This window comes from Anopheles merus, chromosome 2R, assembly GCF_017562075.2.
Source record: "Anopheles merus strain MAF chromosome 2R, AmerM5.1, whole genome shotgun sequence".
In the NCBI taxonomy this organism is placed as follows: domain Eukaryota; kingdom Metazoa; phylum Arthropoda; class Insecta; order Diptera; family Culicidae; genus Anopheles; species Anopheles merus.
This window is the reverse complement of record NC_054082.1, coordinates 3,213,589-3,236,749: the sequence shown is the minus strand read 5'-3', so window position 1 is coordinate 3,236,749 and position 23,161 is coordinate 3,213,589. Positions and strand designations below refer to the sequence as shown.

The 23,161-nt window shown below is 45.5% G+C and overlaps 2 protein-coding genes across 4 annotated transcripts; one reads left to right on the top strand and one right to left on the bottom strand.

Moving 5' to 3' along the window:
* Positions 1-2,652: 2,652 nt before the first annotated feature.
* LOC121587659 (dynein light chain 1, cytoplasmic) lies at positions 2,653-20,954 on the bottom strand. 3 transcript variants are annotated; one of them, XM_041904643.1, is made up of 3 exons: positions 20,799-20,954; positions 17,455-17,620; positions 2,653-3,454 (listed from the first exon to the last, which is right to left on the bottom strand). In XM_041904643.1, exons 2-3 carry the CDS (start codon positions 17,560-17,562, stop codon positions 3,293-3,295), a joined length of 270 nt encoding a protein of 89 aa, XP_041760577.1. In that variant the 5' UTR covers positions 17,563-17,620; positions 20,799-20,954; the 3' UTR covers positions 2,653-3,292. The 3 variants fall into 3 exon arrangements, with proteins under 3 accessions (XP_041760577.1, XP_041760578.1, XP_041760576.1); XM_041904644.1 differs by lacking the exon at positions 20,799-20,954 and adding an exon at positions 20,701-20,723; XM_041904642.1 differs by lacking the exon at positions 20,799-20,954 and adding an exon at positions 17,903-18,066.
* On the top strand, positions 20,433-22,951 carry LOC121589762. Its single transcript, XM_041908877.1, has 3 exons — positions 20,433-20,437; positions 21,608-21,718; positions 21,811-22,951. Exons 1-3 carry the CDS (start codon positions 20,433-20,435, stop codon positions 22,904-22,906), a joined length of 1,212 nt encoding a protein of 403 aa, XP_041764811.1. The 3' UTR covers positions 22,907-22,951.
* Positions 22,952-23,161: the final 210 nt, after the last annotated feature.

Here is a 23,161-nt window from a genome sequence, read left to right as displayed (position 1 = left end):
CTCACATCCACAGCAGAACCAATGGAACGTGAGGTGAGATGAGGGATGAGCACACTCTCTGCTTTCGGTTGACATATAGATTGTGAGCCGAGGGGATGCATATGATCGGCAATGCGAGGGATAATGCCAAATGCGAAAGGAATTGTTCGACTTGGAAATGTTTCACACCTTCACGTGACGCGGAATATGTTGGCGGGGCCAAAGAAGACTAGGAGGAAGGAAGGCGTATCCTAATACGGCACGAAACAGACACATCTACACGCATACACACTGAACAAATAATTTCTTTTTTTTTGCTGTGAGGATCTTGTTAGATGAAGACATACTGTGTGCGTTACGGGATATTTTTCATGATTTGGCCGCTATCGCATAAAGCCGACCAAGCCGTAATTTCATGCAATTTCCTTTTGTAGAGGTGGACCATCAAGATATATGAGCACATAATACACACACACACACACTTATACGACACTGCCGTGCATAAGGAGAATCACGCTCGGACGTTTCACACCAAACACGTAATAAAGGGGAAATTTTGAGAGATGTGATGACTTAGTCCTCACGCAGATAGGAAAACATTTAAAACACATACGTTTTTCGATTTGCAAGCACATCTAGCGAATAGATGAAAAAGCCCATTTCGGTTACAACGATCATTTATCCTTAAAGAGGTCAAATACTGCCACCAACGCCCGACAGATACACAGGCCTGCGCGGACTTACTTAATACCTTCAGTACTTCGGACGGGTGTTTCGTAAACCACAGTGTGAACAGAAATGTAATGCAGCATTCCTTCACCATGCACATGCTGCACTGCTACTCCACGTCCCATGGTCCAGAGAGTTGGAGGAACTAAGGTCACACAAACGTAGGGGATAAGTTGACTGAATCCGGACGATGTGCCACGCACATCATGCTTGTTTTCACTAAATTCTTTTGATATTTCTTAACATCTAGCCGACTCGAGCTCACTATAGTCACATGCACACAAACACACACGCACACACACACACATACATCGTACATCACAATGGAGTGTTGTTTTCCAGATTTTGAGGAGAGATGGCGAACACAAAACCAACGCGACCGTAATATGATTGATAATGAATGATGAAAAATCGTATCAGCTGGTGGTTAGCTGGTGGTCCGTGAATAATCACTAGAAGTTGAATTCTTGAACTTGCGCTCCGATGCACACACGCGCAATCAAATCGGTGCAGTTACTCGTAAGCTTAGCTAGTAGAGCAGTTAGAGCTACAGTTCTTGTGCCATCTCTGTTTCCTTCTTTTATTTTGCGTCGCCACCGGGGGGTACCTTCATTGACTAAACTACATACTGTTCATCACACCTACGCATCAGACTGCCCTCCCACTGCAGAGAGCTCCAATCTGCTCTCAGCTCAAGCAGTTCATGTGTTGGTTTTTTTTGTGCTTACACATACCGTGACTGTGTGCGCCTCTACTTCTGTAGAGGATTCTACTTTGCTCATTCACTGCCACTCACTTGTCAACACAAAAAAGGGCTATCCTCCTTCTCGTTCTGCTCCTCCTCCGGTCTGGTCAGTTCTATGCAAGTTAGTTTTGTAGTTTCGAGTGTAATTCTTTATTTATACTCCTTCATTCGTTTGATATACTATGGTGGAAAAACAAAACTAGCGATAATAATAAACGAAACTAAGACCGGCCAATTCATACGTTCCAAGTTCATAAATTCTTTTCAGGAGTCAAAACATTCTAGTGCCGCATTTTCGTACAAAAAAAGAAGAAGAAGAAAACTAACGCCTCTCAAAGCCCTACGCCGTGGTGGCACGTGCGACAACACTCGACGCACGTTGCGAGAAACGTTGCGCACTTTGCCGCAGAAAGGCAACACGCTCTCCGTTCGCGCACTAAACTATCTTTGATGGAGAAGGAAAAGCACACCTTTCCTACCATATATTATTAAGTGGTCGAGGACCGGACTGAACCAAACGTGAAAAGTGAAATCTCGCCGTTCAAAAACAAAAACAAAAACTCTATCGATCGATCGCGATATAGAAGTCCTGCGAGTTCTTCACCCTGCCTTAAACACTATCATCACCCGGGGAAAGCGAATTGAGAAGATCGTTCTTTGTTTTGTTTTTTTCTCTCTCTCTCGAGCCTGTCTGCGGGTGTGTTCTTCCTACTTCCTCCATCGGTTGTGAGATATCGTTACTGTCTGCAAACGTTAAAAATTGTGTGTTTGTAGAGTGTCCCTGCAAATAATGAATGTTACCGTGATTCGGTTGCTAGCCAGAATGAATGCGTATCCTGCCTCTACTACCCCTTTGCTTCAGTTGATCGATCTTTGAGAAGAATAACAAGGATTTGTGAAAGATCACGTACTACTGCTGTTCATCCGTCCACGGCCATGTCTGTTCTTTACCATTTCCCGTTTACTGTCCCCCTCATCATATCTCCCTTCGTCCCGGTCGTTTTTCATAGCCTCTGCGGGACACGGAATTTCTTCTCTTCGTAAAATGGCCACTTCTAAACGTTCGATCGAGCGGACGACGATGTGCGATCGAGAGATTGATTGTGTTACTAGAATGTTGTATCTCAGCAAGATTTTCAAAGGTATTGGACAAAGGCAGCGATCCTGTACATCGATTACAATTCTCAATCACAACGATATACGCACATACACACACACACCTTTACTGAACGCAATGGAATTTTAGTACAACTTGAAGGTCGGTTTTATGGTCGGCCACACTCTTTGGGGGGGGGCATTGTATTTGCCTGCTGTACGACACTCCCAGACGAACTAGTGGCATGAGATATTATGCTGGCAGGGGCATGTTTGGACAGATGGTTTGCCTTCCTTGATTCCGAGCAGCTTGTTTTACGACCACACCACCCACACCCATGGACAGTGCACATTTTTGCTCGCGAGTTCCGGTAAAGTTGATTTACTTAATTGGTACAGCTCTGCTTCGTTCGATTTAGTATAGTTCACGGTAAATATATAAGAATGTCAAATTTCCTCCCCACTGCTCCTAATAACGGTTCCTCGCGCCCCGCACAATCCAGCTATCTATCCATCGTTCCGTTTCTACTACTCCTTCGCATCTACGGCTCGGCTCCTTCCCCCGGCCTCCAACATCCTCCCGCCGTCCGACTGCAGGTTGAAGGCCGTGTCCATATATGTGGATGCCGCCGCTAAATACGCAATCGTTGCCATTTCTCTACACGCTTCGCCGTTCCGTCCGATCCCGTCCTCGCTCCCATTCTTTTACAGCATTCCGATGATATTAAGCTAAGGTTGTGTGGTTTAACCGCTCTTAAATAATAGGATGGCAACCTGACCGAGATAAAAGTAAATGAAATGACGCGTTTCGTGCGTCACGTACGATCCAAAGTTTCGGCCCACGATGCAGTGCCAGGTGGGGTTGTACTTTTTGTCGAATTCTTTCTTTATGTAGGCAGCAATGTCCTAAAATGCAGAGCAAAAGATAAAAAAAAACAATTATTAAAAACTGATCGCGGAATTCAGATGGTTAGAAAAGGTAACACGATCGTGGCTGTTTTAAGTTTATTTCCAATCGTTGGCGCCCCACGTCGAATGGTTTGAAAAAACAGTTCCAGCCAAAATGTCCAATAGTCCCAGCAGACTTGACCTGGATTTGTCACGGGAGAAAAAATGGATGCTTCGTTCTTCCAGTCTCTCAAAAATGCACGCACACTGAATGTACAGGACAATATACAAGAGCATGCATCTCATATGCAACAAATCCATACATTCATTGCAGAAAAGTGTACCGAAAGCGGTGCGAAACACAGCCCATTCGTGTGCAGCAATCGATGAAAACCACTGATGCACCACATTCACCAACTGTGGCTCCTCTTCAACTGTTGTCTTTCTGTCTCATAATGCGCTTTATTTCCCGAGGAACGAAAAAGAAAACAACCCACATAATGGTGAAGGCAAATTTGGGTCGCACGGCAGCACCGGCAGCTGGAAAAATCTCTCCGCCAATCTCTGCACGACGGTACGCGCTTTTATTCCTGTGCACAAAAACGTTGTGCCATCAGCCGCCACCAGGAACACAGGAAATGAGTGCTCCCGCTGCTCCAAAGCACTAGCACAAAGGACAGCGTAAAGAACGAGGACGCTTGCTGAATAAACAGGATAAATGAAAGCATCTCCCTCTCTGTGTATGCACCGTCATGGCCTGGCGATGAAAGTGTCAAGTGAACGAACCACGCAGGATGCGAAGGGTAAAAATACATCTGCAGGGAGTTGCGTTTCTGTTGTTGGGCTGTGTGTGCATCGACGTGTACATGCAAAGTAAACATAATCAACCTCCACTTCCGGACTACGACGGCAGCAGTGGGTGGCGGCTTGCTGCTGGGCCATAAGCAGTGGGACGACGGTGGGTGGTCTAAGAGCGCGAGAGTTGAGTTGCTGCTGAGCTGCTTGTCTTTGCTTGCCCCACGTTGCGATGGTGTGGTGGCTCAACTTCACCACCTGAGCACGAGCGATGTGCATGGGAACTACTAAAAGGCACGAGCGAGCGAGCGAGATTCCAACGAGAGCACACATACAGGAACTACTCTCGACACATCATCTTGTTTGCACCATTCATCGCTCGCTTGTGTTTGTCTAGCAAATAGCGAAAGAGCGACATAATCAGCCTGGTGGTTCGTCTGTTTCTAACTCTAAAATACGACCCACACCAGACACGAGAGCGAGAGGGACAGAGAGAGAGAAAGAGAGGTAGGTAATCGCTTGTATGATGCCAGCTGTGTTGCATTGGAGTCAAAAGTCATGCTGGAAACTATACACTAATTGGGGGCGAGATTTTAATTGCTGAAAACTCTACCAATTTGAATAGCATAGGATATTATTTATTTTTTCAACCCAATCTAGCTTTTCAAACACTTTTCCCTATGGCGGGGAACAATTTGGGTCAGAGTTTTACTTTTATCTCTTTAATGAAAACATAAATTTTAAATCTGGAGTATTTGAGGAGTGGATGGCTGTGTGTGTGGAATACTTGTCCCATTTCATGGACATATCACTTTCTATATCTATCCCACACATCAGGACACACATACACCGCTGTGGCCACCCATGGCCTTGACTGACATCGTCACTGAGGATATGAAGCCGCTATTATTCAATCGAATTGTATCGTAGGCTTCGCGAGTTCTATGTCCCACTGAAGGGACGATAGCATGCTAAGCTCCCATTAGTAACACACCACCAGCGAATGGATGCGGATTTTCCGAAAGCCCCATTTTCGATACGGAGGCACGACCCTGTCCCTGCGGGCGGCTTGGAACAAAATTGGAGCACTTTTTCCTCGCGCTACACCCTGCGAAACACAATAAAAAGGTAAACTTCGTATCGATCTTGCCGCCGCCGACGGACTGACGCGCGACGCCCGGGGGAAGGCACTTTCAAGTAGAACACAAGCGTCAAACAGCGCACAAACCAATAAAAAAACCTCCGAGGCCCCACACACTATGCCGAAACCGAATGAGCACTCCTTACCCTGCTGTGTTGTGTGGGGCGTCTATTACACAAATCCGAGAGAAACTTTTTGAGGTCAGTAACAGTGTGTGATGGCATAGATAATAATCTCAAGCTTTACTGCCGCGCCCCCGACATGTTCTTGGGAGGGTTGGCATAATTGGAAGATTCTACTACTACCTTGGCACTAAATATGTTGCCAGAAAAGATAGGTCGACCTTTTGTGCGGCCATCCTTTTCTCCTCCCTGTCTAGGAGAGGTATTTCCTTCATTGAACTTGAGCTTATTTGGCGCTCACCGTTCTTTACTTCAAAGAACGAATGCCTTCGCATATATCGAGGTCATCAGCCAAATTCCGGTCACCTCAAACTGGAAAAGGCATATAATCGTTTTACTGCGCTATTGATTCTAGCCATGGTAAGGAAACCCCTTATACTTGGGGAGCAAAGGAGTGTAAATTCGATAAACTTTTCCCCTGCCAGAGTGAGAGAGAGAGAGAGAGAGAGAGAGAGAGAGAGAGAGAGAGAGAGAGAGAGAGAGAGAGAGAGAGAGAAGTGCATAAAATTGGACGGATTAGAAACTTTTCCCTAGCGACATTTACAGCCCTACCCATGGATCCATCCATCATCAAAACGAGCACCTTTTACCTTCACTAATCGAAGAGACGAAGGCAACAGCGGCCCAAAAGCGGTGTGGTTCTCCTGAGCGGAACTACTTGCGTACGAAGAAGCTGGCAAAGTTTACCAACTGAACAAACCCTCCCATTCCAGGCAAATTTTATTATTTGGACCCAGGGAGTAGTACTGCTCCGATGCGCTATCGTTGATAGTTTTTGCTCAAGCAAAATTTATTTGTTTACCCAACACAAACAGCAACAAAACTCCGCACTGGCATGGGGGGAAACATGGATAGATATTTAGGAACTGTAGCACAATAGACCTGCAGGATGTCCGTCCGGCTCCGTTTATAATGCGCTTTGCTTTACTTTACCTCAAACGATATGGCATTGGTGGTGGTGGTGGGCAACCGTAACTTGGTTAAAACTTTATCGATCCATTCCACCACCCAGAGTACCTTTACCGGTGCAGCTCCGTACGGTAGGGTTGGATGGGTTTTAGGAGGTGAGTTGAATCCCTTGCCTCGCACCCACTCACACTCACTAGTCAATTTTCTTTCGACTAGGCATACAATTAACCAGTTCAATTTTAGCTATTTCAGTACATTTCGTCCTTCATCTAACGTCCTTCCAAGTAATGCAGAAAAGCAGAAACAATCGTGTTTGTCTGATATAAAGAGCCCTTTCAGTTGCTTAACAGAAGCGCATTGATAATTCGAACGCTTGGTACAGAGTCACGTGAAAAAATCCGACCAAAAAGACCCATTACATGTCTATGCACATACACTTTCGTCACAGTTAAAGCATCAGCTCCTCGGTCTACTCACAACACAATAGGTTGTTTGGTGCATTATATGTCTAGACAAAAATATATTCCTTCTACAGATTCAACATTTAGTGAGTCATTTTTCTCGGTCATTTTTCGATCTCCGCCCGCTCGAGGGTACACGTTCTCTCCGCCAGTACACGGCGACAACGGTATTAAATCATTCAACGATGGTCAATTTACTCACTAAACGTTTTCCAAATGCTATTTTCTTTTTCTCTACCGAACAGAACACAGCGCCGAACCAAAGGCGGCACCCGTTAAGCCCCGGATGGGACGGTGGTGTACAGGAGGGACGGAAAATGACGATGAATTCACGGAAAAACGATTCAGTTGAAGGAAGAAGAGAGCAAGGCGGTAGAGCACCAGGTTTTCCTCGGGTCAGTTGCTGATACAACTTTTCCATCCAGATGAGCGCGCGCGCACGCTCCGGCCAATTGTAGCCGCACGAGATTCAGGGCGACAGGGATGGTGGTGGGTGCAAGTCGACTTTCCATCACCATCATCATGAGCATCATCGTCGGCACACAGAGCGTTTCTTCTCAAGAGAAGCCTCCTTCCCATCATCATCATCGTCATCATATCTCGAGAGTGGCAATCGAGGGTTCTGGGGCATATGCTTACGGCTTTTCATTTTCCTACCAGCCCCCAGAGCACGCACGCTGCTGCTGCTGGTCCTCTCTAGCTACTAAAATCTTGACATTAAATGGATTTATTATTCCATTTTCCGTCGGAGTTTCACGCGCGATGCCGCCCGGCCGAAAGCAAACGAGAAGCAAAAACAGATAACGAAGACACCGACGACGCGGGGACGGCCTTTGCCTTCTCGCAGTTAACAGCGAATAAAAGTTAATTCCAAAATTGAATCATATGCCAAAAGGAGCTCCACAGCCGAGTGGCAACGAAATGACGGACCATTGCATTTCATTTCGCAGTAAGACGACGCTTTGTTGCCCTTAAAGGTGGGCGCCCTTAAACCCACTCCCTGCGGCAAGGCAAAAAATTACACATACACACACACACACAGAGTCAGCAATCCTGCCGCCCACACAAACAACGTTTCTACCACAATTAAACGGAAAGGTCGCGTAAACGGCATGCGGCGGATGATGCTTGTTGAATGTGGGCCGACCCTCCAAAAGTGTACAAAAACGGCCGCTTTTCTCTCTCGCTTCGCATTTTCCATCTGTAACAGGTTGGTGAATTATAATGTGCGTTGCCGCCGTCGGGCAGGGTAAGAGATCCCTGCTAAACCTTTCGCTGTGCTCTTATTCTCTCGGATAGACTCACCATTTGCTCTAATAATGCCAACACATCTCTCGAGAAGATGATGATGAACGGCGATGGCGTTGTTGAGCGTCGCTTACCCAACAAGAAAAATTCGGTCAATACCTTATTCTTTGCTCCCCGAATGTGTGTGTGTGTGTGTGTGCTTGGGTGTATGCGGATGTGGTGGTGTGTGTGTGAGTGCCAGGTATTTTCTACATGGCCCATATATTGTAATTTTGGCCGAGTCGAACCTCCTACCTATCGTTCTTCCACATCTTACTCCTGGCTTTCTCTCGTTTTTCTTCTCGCAAAAAATATCTCTCCTTCTCTCACACAGACACATTTTATGTGGTGAAAATGCGTTCCTCATTGAAATACATGCTGTTTGATCATCATTTCCTTCTAGGCGGATGACGAAGGCCGGCAGCGGTACGTTGATAAAAACGGAGAACGCGAAACCTGCCGATGTGCCCCGCAGGGACACTAGAACGGACTAAATTTAGCAACGACACGAAAATAAAATGGAAAATTCCAGCAAACTGCTTGGGTCACCAGCTCCGGCACAGGCGTCACAGCATGGCCGGGGGACAGCGTTGAAGCACCGTTCGACAGCTGAGACTCTGACTAAAGGGCCAAAATTAAATTTAAAAGCCTGGCTCTTCTACGGTCCCCCACAGACCATGCCGTCCGGTCGCTTCCTGCATTCTTTTCGCTATGGCATTCATTCCGGCGAAAACCCACTCTTTTTACGTAGTTGGGTGTTATCGGTCCATTTTCCATGTTATCAACGTCACACAGATGACTATCTTTAGAATCCACCACACCATGGGCCAAAGGTTTCAAATGCATTTCGCCCACAACTGTCACCTAGAAGAGGATTCCTCGCAGACTTCCTACCCTTCAAGATGCATTTTGGATTTGGCTAGGATGTTCAACAGTACCACATCATCCTATATCCTACTACCCCTCACGATCGCTCGCTCTATCTATACATCGAAATCGATCCATCCATCAACAGTCTACCTATTATTGTACAACTTTTCCTCTTCCAAGCATACAATGGTAGCAGGAAAAGTTTATGTAAACCCATTCTCCTCCACAAACAACACCGAGTCCTTGTATACAACCCTCCTCTTCCCATCATGGTAGGTGTAAGAGGCAGGGGAGATGAGAAGAGGCCAGCATAATTCCATTAGGAGACAATAAATCAATCAATTTATGAATCGCTTTTCTCACATTGCGGACATTGGGAGGATTTATAAACAAAGCAAATCTTGTGTGTTTTTCGCGGCCGACTCCGAATTTCCCGAAAGACCTCTCCGCACTCTTGCTCGCTCTCCCTCTCTGGTCACGTGCACTCTTGCGGCTCTAGGGGCGGAAATACAAGATTGCCGGAAATTTCCACATCCGCAACGGAGAAAAGTAATCCCGAGAGGTTTCCTCTTTCACTACGGCCAAACCGAACACACAAAGCAAAGGGACTGAAGCTCGTGGAATTGCTGCAGTGGAAGTTATCCCAATTTCCCCTCACGGCAAGAGATCCTTGCTCTCTGTAATACTCCTTTTGGCAAGTTGTACTTTGGCTATGAAAAGTTCCACAACCTCCAAACCCCTTTTAAAGCTAACAGAATATTCCTACAGATGGAAAATTGAATTTTTGCACCTTCAAACGGCGCTGCGTTAGTTTCACCAAATTGTATCCCAATGCCAAAACAACATAATCATAAATCCCTTTATATCTTACGCCACTGCCCCCAGATAGTGAACGTACAGATGATGATGATTTTTATCCTAAAAACACAAAACCCAGTTTGCTACACAGTGTTCATATACCTTTCTTATCAGAAGGCAGGTCGAGAGCTAAAAGTGAGGACTCATAAATCAACAAGTTTTTATCATTGTTTATACGACTGGACTGATCCACATTTCAAAAACGTACCCCAGCCCAGCGTACTGCTTCTCCTTTGCCTTGACAAAATAACAAGCAAAAAGACGCATAAGCTGGTAACTTCTTCATCTGTTGCATCATTTAATGTGGAGCAAAATACAAAAAGAAAAACATATTCATGGCTTTCCAACAGTGACCGTATCATCTGAAAAATGATCTTCAAGATTAACGAGTTATTAAAATGCATTATAATCAGAATTTGATGCATAACCTTCTAGTTGTACTTTCAACATTTACTATAAAAGTGTTTCGCAGTTTGTACCATTCGGCCACAAACGCTGTTTCTACTCCAAGTATCAACGACGACCCTGCGCTGTACTTTTGCAATCGGTGCATATTCACCTTGTGACATCCATTCAACGTAGTGTTTTAGTGCTTTAGTTGCGTTTCAGTGTTCCCTCGTACTTCCAATCCCTATGAAATTAAAACACGTACAGGCAATACGTATGGCCAAACGTCACTCAATCGTAACTAGCTAGTGTTGTGGATGTGATTTTTCTTTTTATAGGTCACAGAAGTCAACCCTTTTACGCTTCTTTTGTGAGTTGTTATCCTTCCTTCCATGCATACTCATACATACGCTTGCACACAGGAGAGCAGCGTCCATTCCACGCAAGACCATGCTCACATCAAAGAGTTCTAGCGACAGAGACTGGTAGAGTGAAAATCTGGCACAGTACACTCATACTGGTTCGCTAACAACACTTCACTACATCATATCATATACCCATGATGCACAAAAGTAGGCTTTTCAGGGGCCAATGTGTATGATCCTTACCTTACAAAAAAGGTGTCCCATACCAATGAAATGAGACTGACATTTTTCATCAACATCAAAGGACTATCCATGGTTGAAATTGTTACTCATGTAGGTGTTCGTTTCTGTTTTTTATGTGTTCCCGCGAAACGAAATGTCATTAAGCTTTGCAATTGAAATTCGATGCGATAAAACAACACCCAAATGTGCAGCGATAGACACACAACCACACCGTCGAGCGATTATCTCCCACAGGCATTGAATAAAATAATTCTATTTCAGGATCGTGACGCTTCAGCAAATAAACTAATTCCAAACAGGCATGGGTTTCAAAAGGCATCATTTCCGGTGAAATAACACAGACACAAATGGCAAAACTTTACAAAGAGAACTAATGGCATCTAGAAAAAATGTGTTAGCGATCAATGTGTTATCACACTTTTCGTGAAATATTAATAATCCCAACTTTCTATTACCTCGAAATGACCAGCACCAGGATACACAGAGAACGTGCCCACTGACGTCAGTATTGTAGCAGGAGAGCCTGTCTAACAACAGACGCTTGTTGTATTCCTGTCTATATATTCGATAATAAGTAACAGGCGTAAAAAATTGATCGACGTCATGTCTTCAGGCCCAACAAACTCAGAGACCAAATGGAATCGCGAGGTAATAAAGCACTGCTGGACTGAGCTTGAAGTTGGATCGTCAAAGCATCAAACTACAATTATCACAGGGCTGGTTCTTCTTTGTGCATTGATTACTGATGGCAAATCACTGCCGTAACCAAACCTCACCTTTCGTTGAGCAGGAACTTAACACGAAACACAGCTTGGAGGAAAACGCACCCCGGTTGGCAGCTCAGTCGTTTCTCATAACCTCGATTAAGGAGTGTCAAATGCTTAAACTTCGCCAAGCTAGGCCAAATTTAATTTCTCATATAAAACACAGCTCGCAACACCTTCCACTTTGCCAGACGGAACATCAAACGAACAAAACTGCGGCGGCACTGGGGATGGACGAGAGCTCTTATAAAGGGTAGACACGCGATAAAACCTATCCCAAACAAGCAGAGAACGGGGAGCAAAAGCTCATTCGAAATCGAGTTTTAGCAAATGGCGTGCTGTTGCGCTAGATTTAGACCCGTAGGTTGAAGAAGTTTGCCGCCCTGAACAGCGCATTTCCCCTTTCTACCAATGGGAAATGGATACACCTCCCACTGCCAATGAGTCCCATTTTCCCAAATGCCGAAAAAGCGAGGCCCCAATCGAAAACGATAGTCGATTGCAATTTGGCGGAGGAAATAAACGGGAACATGCCATTTCCCACTTAGGCAAACTTGTAGGAAATCACATTCAGGAAGTTTCTGTATCAATGCCGTATTTAGGCAGCTCATGAACCCCGAACCGCTACTCCCCCAAACATATTCTGAATAATGTTGCCAGGGCGATATACGTTTTGGTGCCTTTTTTGCGTAAAGAGAACGTCACTTGTTGGTAGAACTAAGTACCAGCAGTTTGTTCAATATAAAATCAGATTTAGAATTAAGTTCAAACATTCATAAGTATATGGACAAGTATATGGCATCAAACAAGAGGAATGAGTAGATTTTCTCGGAACAAACCCTATAATGAATGTTCTTCACAATTATGAGTTTACACCTGTACCGAACGAACACCCCTGGCTCACCCATCAAAAAAGAATCGTCCACACAATTATTCCACTTGAACGCGTATCACATCCACTTCAACTCCCTTACTGTAGCGAACGCGAAATCAAGAAAAATGTTCTCGTGCCACGCAGTTGTGTTAAAGCTCTTGGACGGTGGCGACCGGAATTCGCTGGAGACACGGTTACACAAACCATCATTAGTGACGAGATGCACAGTTTGTTCACTGCTCCGAAACGGCAAGAGTACTGAAGGGAATCTTGAATCTTAACACTCATAAAACGTCACCAAAACACAGACCAAACGACTATATCTTAGGACGAATACAACACACCCTAACACATCATCGGCTACTGCTACTATCACGAAGCGCTCTACAAACCATGATAAAGCTGGCAGAAGAAGACAAGTTTGTGGTCCTTAGTAAATCCACCACCCCCTACCCAAAACCAAATGATGATCTTCGGGCGACATTCTTTCAAGTGTTTCTTCTTCATGGGACCAAGAACACTGGCACAAAACGAAACGATTGATCGCACGAAGGGGATGAGACAACGCGCTAGGGTCGAAAATCCTTTTTGCCCTACAAAACCAACCATAACCGACAATCCCTCGGTTCGTATTTATTGTGGAGTTCAAGCATGTGTCGTCGTCGGCTTCAAGCTCCATTACGCATGGTTGCATGGCCAGTTATCATCGAACGACCCAAACACCCAAGGCCATCAAAATAATGGGGAAAGGATTTTAGGTCGGCAATGCTTGACATTGCGAGAAAGAGGATAAAAGCCTTGTGGCCCTAATAACGGTCACAAATGATATAAAGGAATTCCAACTTCTCTTGATAATCTGTTGTTCTTGTATTAATGCTTTATAAAGTTTCATCTTTGAGCAAAATTCTGTTTTTGCTGCACTACAGGAGCAAGCACTTTAAATGCATTTAATTTCATCATCCAAACACTACTAGCATTATTGAACGATTGTAAATGAAAACATATACTTTAAATTTCAAACAAAATATCGAAACAAGCAAGCTAACGTTTTCTCTGGAATATCGAATATCGAAACAACACTAACAAACGTATAAACGTCTTCACATCGTGAACCGCACCTCGTAACCACCGTAACACCGTGCAGTAAAAGCAACTGTCCGGGTGTCATAAAAAGCAGTTTGATCTGAATATGAATTACGCAGCTTAATGCGGAAAAGCATACATCTCTCACTCTACGCCAGAGCACGCACTACTGGCCCCTCCCGCACGCCCTTGGCACCATCGAAGGGAAAGGAAATGAATAAGTAATGTTGCATGAGGCGAAAACAAAACCAAAACACACACAACCACACAGTCAAGGTAGCTCTGCTAATCCCTGCTACCAACCCTCAATGTCGTCACACACACGCACACACACGCCAGGATTCATCCATCCAGCCCAAGTGGTTGTTATGCCAATTTTTATGAACCACCCAGAAGGGCAAAACATTATTTTTTTCCCTTTTTTGCGATGTACAACCACACTTCGACCAAGCACACAGCACAGCAAGCAGCAGCAGCAGCGCGTCACAATGTTTCGTTGTTGGATAGAAAGCAGAAGCAGAGCTCCAAGCAGTGCAATGCAACCATCATCGAGAGCACGAGAGCGGAGCGAGAAGGCCAGCCAACGTAAGCTCGGAAATCAAAAGGACATTCGCTCGAGCACTCGCCATCTAACCGCAATGCCTCAGCCACAAACCGGAATTATGATACACGGTGGCGTACCGGTGGGTAAGAAAAGCGATTATTTCATTCTTTTCCCTTTGCACTTGACATAAATCAAGTGTTAGTCGGCAAGGCGCACGACGACGGAAGGCAAGCAAGAACGAAGCAAGGATACTTCACAACCTAAGAAAAAAGAATATAAAATTAAAAGCGAAACTAAAGAAGAAATCCGCACATAAAAAGCGCCACTAAATGCTTTACTCCATTTACTGCCTTCCCGAACCTCGCTGGTATGAAGATTCCACTCCAGATCCGGCCTCGAACCGCGCACGGCAGTTAAAAAGTACGCCCTTTGCACAATCTTTTCTTTTGGCCGTGCGGTCGTGCAGCGCTCCGGACAAACGCTACTTCCGGTCACTTGTGATCCAGCGAGCTGAAAGGAAAGTGCTACTTAACACCACGCCACAATGGCACACTTGCGCACAAATCGATACCGCGCACACCATCCTATCGTCACCTTCGATCGTGTGATTCTCGAGCACTTTATCGTAACTTTTTTCTCCCTTGCTTGGGATACACCTAGCTCGTGCGTTGAATGTTCCACGTACAAATGCTGCTTTTAGACAGTTCCGGAAGGAAAAGTTTTCTCCGTTTCCCAGGGGTAAAATAGTTTCCTCGAGTTCTGCACATGTATGTGCACATACCATACAGTACGCACACACGCCAGCCAGCAGGACAGAAATAATGGACGCCGTGCAAAGTGCAATCGTTTTGCTTGTGTGTGAAACAGACATGTTCAAAAGTTCAGTTGCGAAACTGCCTAAACTTTTCCGGTTTAAAATGCTCTCCCTCCCAGGTTGGCAGACCTTGTGTGGAACCGCTGCGCGCAAGAATCTTTGTTTGGTGATACAATTTCAACGCCTTTGCCGAACACAGGAAAGCATCATGATGATGATACCGGTTTTGTGGAGTCTATAATACGACGCGAAATGGAAAGCCACCACACAGGTTCCATTCAACGTAGATTACAATTTACTCTCGAAGAATCGAGCAAAATAACAAAACAAATGAGTCAGAGGTTTGCATAAACTCTACCGTGCAACATATCACCGCACAGCTCAGAACGTGCAAGTAAACGGGGTAAAGTGCGATTTTCGCTTAACTTTTCTTCGCATATCCCCACCATTTGTGCCTTATTCAGTGGGGGGAGGAAGAGAGAGGGAAGCTAAAGTGAAGCGAAATAACCCACCCTTGCAAAGCGAAAAAGGTCCTGACTGGGCAAATGGTATCGGCCATTTTTGCCGCAGAGTACGTGAACATTTTACCAAATACGAACGAAACGTTCCTCTTCGTTGAAAGGCATGTGGTGTTCCATTTTCTCGTGAAAGAAAATCAAATACTTTTTCAGCAGGTTTCATGCCAGGCCATTGCATTGGTTTGGGGATCGATTGTAAAATAATCGGCTTTTGCCGTCGTATGATCTCTGTTTGCATGTCACTCAACTCAAAGCATATCAAAATTTATATTAAAAGCATCATCACCTTATTGTTCCCACTAAAACCTATTGATTAGAAAATCGCACCATAATCATTCTTTAACTTAAGCTGTACCAAACCACCATCATGCGTTCTGTTACCCCTAACCTTCATCAACGCTATATTTGTTGCTTACATCACGAACAAATTCAAGCACAAAACGGCGCAACATAGGTGCCCCACCAGCAACACCATCCCGGCTTGTTTCATTGAACTAGAAAAAGTCGTTCCTGCAGTTGAAGCACAACTTTGACCAAGGCTAAAAATAATATCAATTTATTACAGGCGCATCTAACTGCACGACGTTGCGCTATTCTCGACACCCGTAGGCGAGTAGGTGATAACGAACACAGGGGGTACGCACATGTACAACCCCGCACATCTCACCTCCCAAGCAGCCAGCTTCAGTGAACATATTTTCTCTTGCGCTGTCGCTCCTTGCCAAATCGTCTGATCCTCCCCAAGGAAGAGAGAACTAAAGTCAGCTGGTACAGTGGAGGATAGAGCTGCCAAAACAAACGCTTCCTTCCCTTCCGCCCTAACTACGCGGTCTCCAACCATACGCACACACACACACCCTCTACACTCTACGACCTTCATGCGGACGGTTTCGACGCTAAAGTGACATCATCACCGTTTCGTCACCCATCTCTGGGGGCCAACTTTAGTTACATTAAGTGTACGGTTGTGCTGCACCAACATACCGCCCCAAACGGGGTCATGGTCGAAACAAAGTAAGGACGACCAAGAAGAAACTGCACACAACAAGAACATACCATGCCCACCCCATTATCTCTCCATCTCGGACCCAAACGTGGAGCTCTCCTTGCGTTGCGTACCTAGAAAGTTTTCAAAGCTGATCATTTAATTCGCACGATGGATGGGGGGGCCAAGGAAAAAAACACCTCCGATCCGACGGGTGCACTCAAGAAACAGAAGATGAATTTTGAAAGCGTGCCTCACGACTGCCGAGGAAGCGTCTGACAGTGGCGCTTTGGGAGCCATAACGAACTCAGCAGGTGTGTGCTATTAATTCGCCCATTTACACCGCCACTGTTAGCGCCAGTGTGGGCGTGTTGGTTGGTTGGTCGTTGTACGTACGGGTCTCAGCGTACCGTCGAGACAATGTACGTAAACCGTGTTCGTGAAAGTGAAAATTAAACTAATAGCTTTAGCGCGCGTGCTTCCTGCCTACGGGGGATGTGGCATACGTGGGATACGACTCCCGTTGACTGACACACCAGACGTACTCCTCCGGTACGCGCCCTCAGATGTCTAACAAATGTCTACTTCTATGAAGGAACGACTCTGTCATCCCTGTTAACCCTCATCTCCTTGCCAGCTTCATTGTTGGCCTTTCCCACATGCACATACAAACGCACCGAGGCATCGCAGTTACCCAGACTAACGCAAGGTCTGGTCTCACGCATTCGCGTCCTTGGCTAGGCGCTGCCGCGGTGACCTGTCCTTGTACTATTATTGTCTGCAAATGAAATTCCCGGGTTTGCGTGGCGTTCTGGCTGGAAATAACTGCAGCGAACTGCGTCCACCGAGCAAGGCTCGTTATGGATACGTATTTCCGACAACTTCTCTCTCTCTCTCCCCCTCTTAGCCATTCCCCTCCAGTCAACCAGCAGACGTACCTTTTCTATGTTGTACTTTTCCAGGGCCTGTGTTGCGCAGTCCACAGCGTCCTGCTGCATCTCCTCGCCCATGTCGGCATTCTTGATGACGGCTTTGCGGTCACTCATTTTTCTGGCGCTATTTGTTCTGCGGTGGCTAGATGGTGATGGCTTTTAAGACGAAGACCTGTAGCAAACGGTGAAAAGAAACTCGATTAGTAAGTGCGAAGAAAGTTATCTGCGGCGCGTTACAAGAGCCAATTATCACAGAGAAGAAAAGTTGACAATTAATGCTTTTCCACGGTCTCTGTTTTAGGTAAAGGTAAAAGAATGATCGGGAACACCTCTCGCGAAACAGAAATAACCTTTCACTATCCCACGGTAACTGCGTAACGATGAATTGCGAACTATATTGCCGCAAAAAAGTAAAATAATGATAGTTCACAAAGAAAATTTGCCCCCAACGTACCGCCACTTCCTTATTAAAAGCAAATTTCACGCAGAAAAAAACCTTCAATAATGTCAGCTTTAATATTCCGCAACAAAAAAGCAACTTTTCCCAAACGATCTGCGAAAGGAATGTATGTGCACGATAAACGATGCTGCATTTTCATTCGCAGCCTGCTACGATCAACGGCTATGCCCAGCGATGAATGATGGACGGACTTAGTGGGGCAAGACAACACAAAGCGGAATAACATAATTAAACGCATATAGTTGATTGATTATTTGTATAGAGAACATAAACACTTTCCCTCCCGCGAAATTGCATTAACGTTATTTGATGCTCGCTCTCTTTCTATTCAGCTCTGCATCTGCTCTGGTGAATGCAGAGCACCGCATGAAACTGAAGAGAGTGAAACTGGTCTGCTAGTCTGCCATCTGGAGCCAGCTTTTGCATGCTCAAGTACCATCATCAGAGTGCTCGAAAATAAATGGCCCCACTAACTCTCCACTGGGTAATATTCCAACTGCAATCGTATACTTTCTCTGAAAGGTGGGGACGGTAATGTTAATAATAAATCATTAAACGTGTTAAAGACTGGGCACATCGGGTGTAGATCTGATTTGCATCATGAAGAATCTAGGTTTGCATGTTTGAAGCAAATTCGTATTCAACGCTTTTCTTTGAGAGTGATGTATATAAATAATAAAAAATTAAAATAAGGCTACATGTGTCCTAAACCCTCATAGATAAGGACGTGAAAGTGAAACCCCGATCCGTGCAACATGCAATGCCCCAAAAAACGCAAGCTGTAATCGATGCAATCGCCCCAAACCCCCGTCATATTGCGGGACCCTAGCAAAGGTGACGGTTGCATAAATTTGCCCCCGAAAGGACCCAGAGCACCGAGTGCTTGCCAGGAGATGTTACGTTGGGAACACCCCAAGGCACCCCAGGCTTGCTGCTATTGCTGACCTTGAAACATAAGCGGGCCAGCCAACAACAATCGGAGCACATGGTTTTAATGCGCCTCGACCCGCGTGCGCTGAGGATGTGTGTGTGTGTGTATGTGTCTGTGTGTTGTGTAATATGTGTGCCTGGCCAAACCGGACCGAAAAGGCTCGAAAGGCTCCATGTCTCTCCATGTCTCTTCCACACTCTCTTTCTCTCTTTCCTTAGCATTATGAATGCATAGTCCTCTCTTTTCTAATCGCACACAGCTGTGCATGCTGCTCTGCCTGGCCTTAATCTGTGGAGTTTATGTATTGCCGTACGGGTAAGTGTGCTGGAAAGAAACAAGGGAGAGCCTCAGCACGAGTGTATCCTTAATTTTAGTCTCGCGTGCATGCTTCCGATAGGTGTTGGTAGCAGGATATTTAAATTCCCGTTTGCCGTAGCACCTCTGAACACACACACACTCACACCGCCAAACGCTAACCATTCTCCTGGGGCTAAACTCCACCTTGATTTCGTGGAAAAATACGTTTTCAATATTGTAGCGCTCGCAAACCCACAACGAGGCCAAGTGCGGGAGAAAGGAAAACCAATATCCAATGAAAAGGAAAATTGACATAGAAAAGAAAGGCGTGTTCCGTGCACCTCGTTTGAACGTGCACACTGTCGTCACAATCCTGCACAACTCGAATTGCACTACAAGTACAAAGTTGTCCCAGGACAAGAAAACCAACAAAAAAAGACGATTAACTCTCCTAAGGAACAAAATGAGAGAACAAATGGATGGAAAGTTTTCAAACGCAACAACCGTGTGTTTGAAGAATTAAACTGGCTAAACAAAACTCTCTCACACACACACACACACATACTCACACACGCATTCACTTTCGTGGAATGGTGTGGGCACCCAGAAAAGGAAACGCATGAAGTGCGAGCTTAGAGCTTGCTAGGTTGTGTCAAACGAACGCGCGCGCTTGCAACGGCTTCTATGACGATATCGTTCCGCCTGCTTCTAGTACATTCGATGGGAAATTTCCTTTCCCATTTTCGGCCACGCCATCGGCCAACGCGTTTTCCATTGGAACACTGTTCTTTGCGGAAAGTCGATGTTTCAGAGAATGATCTGCTACTTTTTTTTTTAGCAGAGTGGGGTAAATCCAAAAACTCAATATCCGTTCGAGCGGCCTTCCATGAGGCTTCCGGTCATAACGACACAGATGGAGCGCGGCTGACGGGATGCAGACTTTATGCAGGAAATTCCATCACCGCCCGTCCGTCTCACGCATGCCAACGTGTTTCTCACGTTTCGCATCGTTCTGGTTTGGTAGACCATGTATGGAGGCATCAAGGCATTCCCGACGTCACGGACGGAATATATGGCTGTAATCTACAGACAGCTTCAGTGTTAAGAAAAGAAATTGAGTTTTTTAAGCAACACGCAGTCTTTGATACAGTTCTAGCGTGTAGCCAGTGTACGATAGCGAAAGTTTGTTTCGGGAAACGGTCCATCCCAAGTTCGCGGAACACATCTCCCTCGCGTAACGGAAATCAATGCCTGCTATTGTGATAGCGATAGATCGGGAAGACGTTTGCTAGGAGAATGAGGTTAGACGACACTGCTAAAATGTTGCGATTTTTAACACTTTCTACCGTCCGTTTCGACCACTAGTGCAACGTGCACACAACACATTTGATATTCCATTGGCGAATCTTTTCTTGGTAAAGCCTACACGTTCCTGCTAGCTGTTCCCCAGTACACGCACACACACACATGGATTCCCCATACACAAACTATGCACGGCCAGTATACCGACGCAATGCACCGCTGCCGTTCCCGGCAAAATGTGTTTTACGGATAATATTCGCACCGTTGCTGTTTCGCCGTCTTTATCCCGTAATATCCCGTTTGCAATTTAGCAGTTTTAGCAACTAACGCTTCGCGAACACGGACTAAGGAAATGCTCACCCGTCGTTTACTCGTTTGCACTCTTTAGCGCGAAATGGCTCTTTTCTCTCTGTAGGTTAGCACACGACGGCGACGCAGACGAAAAACCGACAGCCGCTATTCCGGCAAATACGAGATTGTGTGAATTTTCCAGGCGGTTTCTAGCAGACGGATTCTAGCAAATGTCTGTCGCATCGAACAATCCACCTCGTGCAGGCTGGGCCACGGTACAGCGTCGAGACAGCTGTGACATTTGGCACTAGAATGTGATGGTATATTTACACTGTAGTTGTCGTTTATTCATTATTTATAGATAACTCGTTAAGTAAATGGATCGACTTTATACGCTTTGATTACCAAAATTTGGCTCTTTTCATATTCGAACATAATAAGACAAAAGGATAAATCTTAAAGGAGCAGCTCAATAAATCTAAACACTCATCTGTTTATCTGCAGTACGAGACCGTTGCCTCTGAATTTTGTTCCAAATAAAAATAAATAAGAACAATCGTGTCCATTCAACTAGAGAAACCTCTTTTCAGCTCTACAATTTTAAAAATCGATTCAAAATGCGTATATTTTTTTATTTATGCTTACAAACCATATTCTATGTAAGCACCTTGGCCGATTTCATTTGATATAGTGATGGTCATGTGGTTAGGTTTTGGCATTTCACTACATTGGCAACAGAAAAGCGTCGCAGTGTTTCGATAAATCGCTGAAAAGTCAGTAACAGAGAATTATTGGTATTGCAAGGTTAAACAAGCAGAATCAAATGAAAACGGAAATAAAATGCTTTCCTAGACAAATGCTTCAGGAATTATTGACAGCTCGACTGCTGCTTATGACACAACCTTCCCCACTGTAGTCTGCAAACTGTCAACCTGTCACTGGAGGTGGTTTTCTGCACTGGTCCGGATCTTCACAACAAAAACAGTGCGGTAGCGAAATTCGTTTGCATGTTTTCCCATGCAATTCTGTTCAATACACTCATCAGTAACATGTTGCGCAATATGTTTCGTTTGGCGTACAGCAAACAAAAGACGTTGTGTCGTTATTACGCGAGAAAGGCCCGCAATCCAGGGATCGATCGTCGCGCAGCACTGCTGCCGGAAGACGCAAAAGCAGCGGAGTACGAGAGCTTGGACGACAGTGAGGCAGATTTCCACCAGGTGCACAAGAGCCACAAACAGTTTGAGGCCGAGCAGGCACAGTATCGCGACCGGTTGCAGACGTGGATCGTCGGAAACAAATATTTTAAAACCAAGCAGCTCAACTTCCTGACCTGGTCCGAAAAGGAGCAGATCCGCTACCTGCACAGCTTCGATCCGGAGGAGTGGAACATTGACAAGCTGACGGAAAGCTTCCCGGCGGATCGGTACACCATAGCGAAGATCGTGAAAACCAAATGGCAGCCGAAGGACAGCAAACGGATGGAGCGGCACGATACGGCGGTGAAGGAAAACTGGCAAATGTTCCGCAGTGGTCGCATTAAGAACATTGATCCTGGCTTTGCACAACATTTACAAAAGTTCATGCAGCGCAATATCAACGATGTGGCTCATTTGCGACCGAAGCTGGAGTCGAAACCCCTGTACGAGATTAGACCCTTGCCGGAGGGCGAATTTAGTGCCATTGTAACGAGCTGTAAAAAATATCAATCGAAGGAGAACCACAACGAATCCCAGCAGACACTGTTGGGGGAGGAAAGCGACCAGTCGGAGGAAGACGGGCAACCAGAGCTATCTCATCGCGCTCCCAAACAGGACACGTTTCTGCTGGGAGACGTGCACAACACACAGCATGTAACGCTGGCAGAAATCAAAAGACGGGAACGTTTAACGCTCGCAGACGCCGACAAACCTGCGGATGATAGTGCAACGCTGGAATTGGACACAGGCATTGTGGATAGGTTGGCAAACATTCACAGGAAGTATGACACCGTCCAGTACGCCGACTCGACGTACGATGCGAGCGATGCAAAGCGGGAAGATATTAAAGAGTTTATAAAGATTCCCAAGAAGCTGTACAAGGAGGGAGCCACGTACCAGTTGGATGACTGTTTTTACGACGACGATGGGGAGTTCCTGTATCGAGTGCCTGGTATGTCGAAGATAAGGAAGCAGTAAATTGTTGTTGGGCAATGAAAATAGACCATTTAATGCAATAGTTAAGAAGAAACGTTCTATTTGCACCTAGTTGCATGATGACAAATGTGCTGCGGTGTCCGTGAGCTGTGGAGCAGTTGGCACCAGCCGCTAGGTAAGTAAACTGAAGTAAATAATTGTCTGCTGACCTTGTTCTATTTACTAGAAGATACATCTACTATTGCAGCTGTACGCTTGCTGGTTCTGTGTGGGCTACTTTTGGCATCGTAACAATAA

What these genes read in the sequence shown, in the direction of transcription:
- LOC121587659 (XM_041904643.1), bottom strand. Translation starts at nt 17,562, where the DNA reads ATGAGTGACCGCAAAGCCGTCATCAAGAATGCCGACATGGGCGAGGAG. An exon ending in AAAAGTACAACATAGAAAAG is followed by an intron (nt 3,455 to 17,454) that starts GTACGTCTGCTG and finishes TCTGCATTTTAG; the next exon opens with GACATTGCTGCCTACATAAA.
- LOC121589762 (XM_041908877.1), top strand. An exon ending in TTCACAACAAAAACAGTGCG is followed by an intron (nt 21,719 to 21,810) that starts GTAGCGAAATTC and finishes TTTGGCGTACAG; the next exon opens with CAAACAAAAGACGTTGTGTC.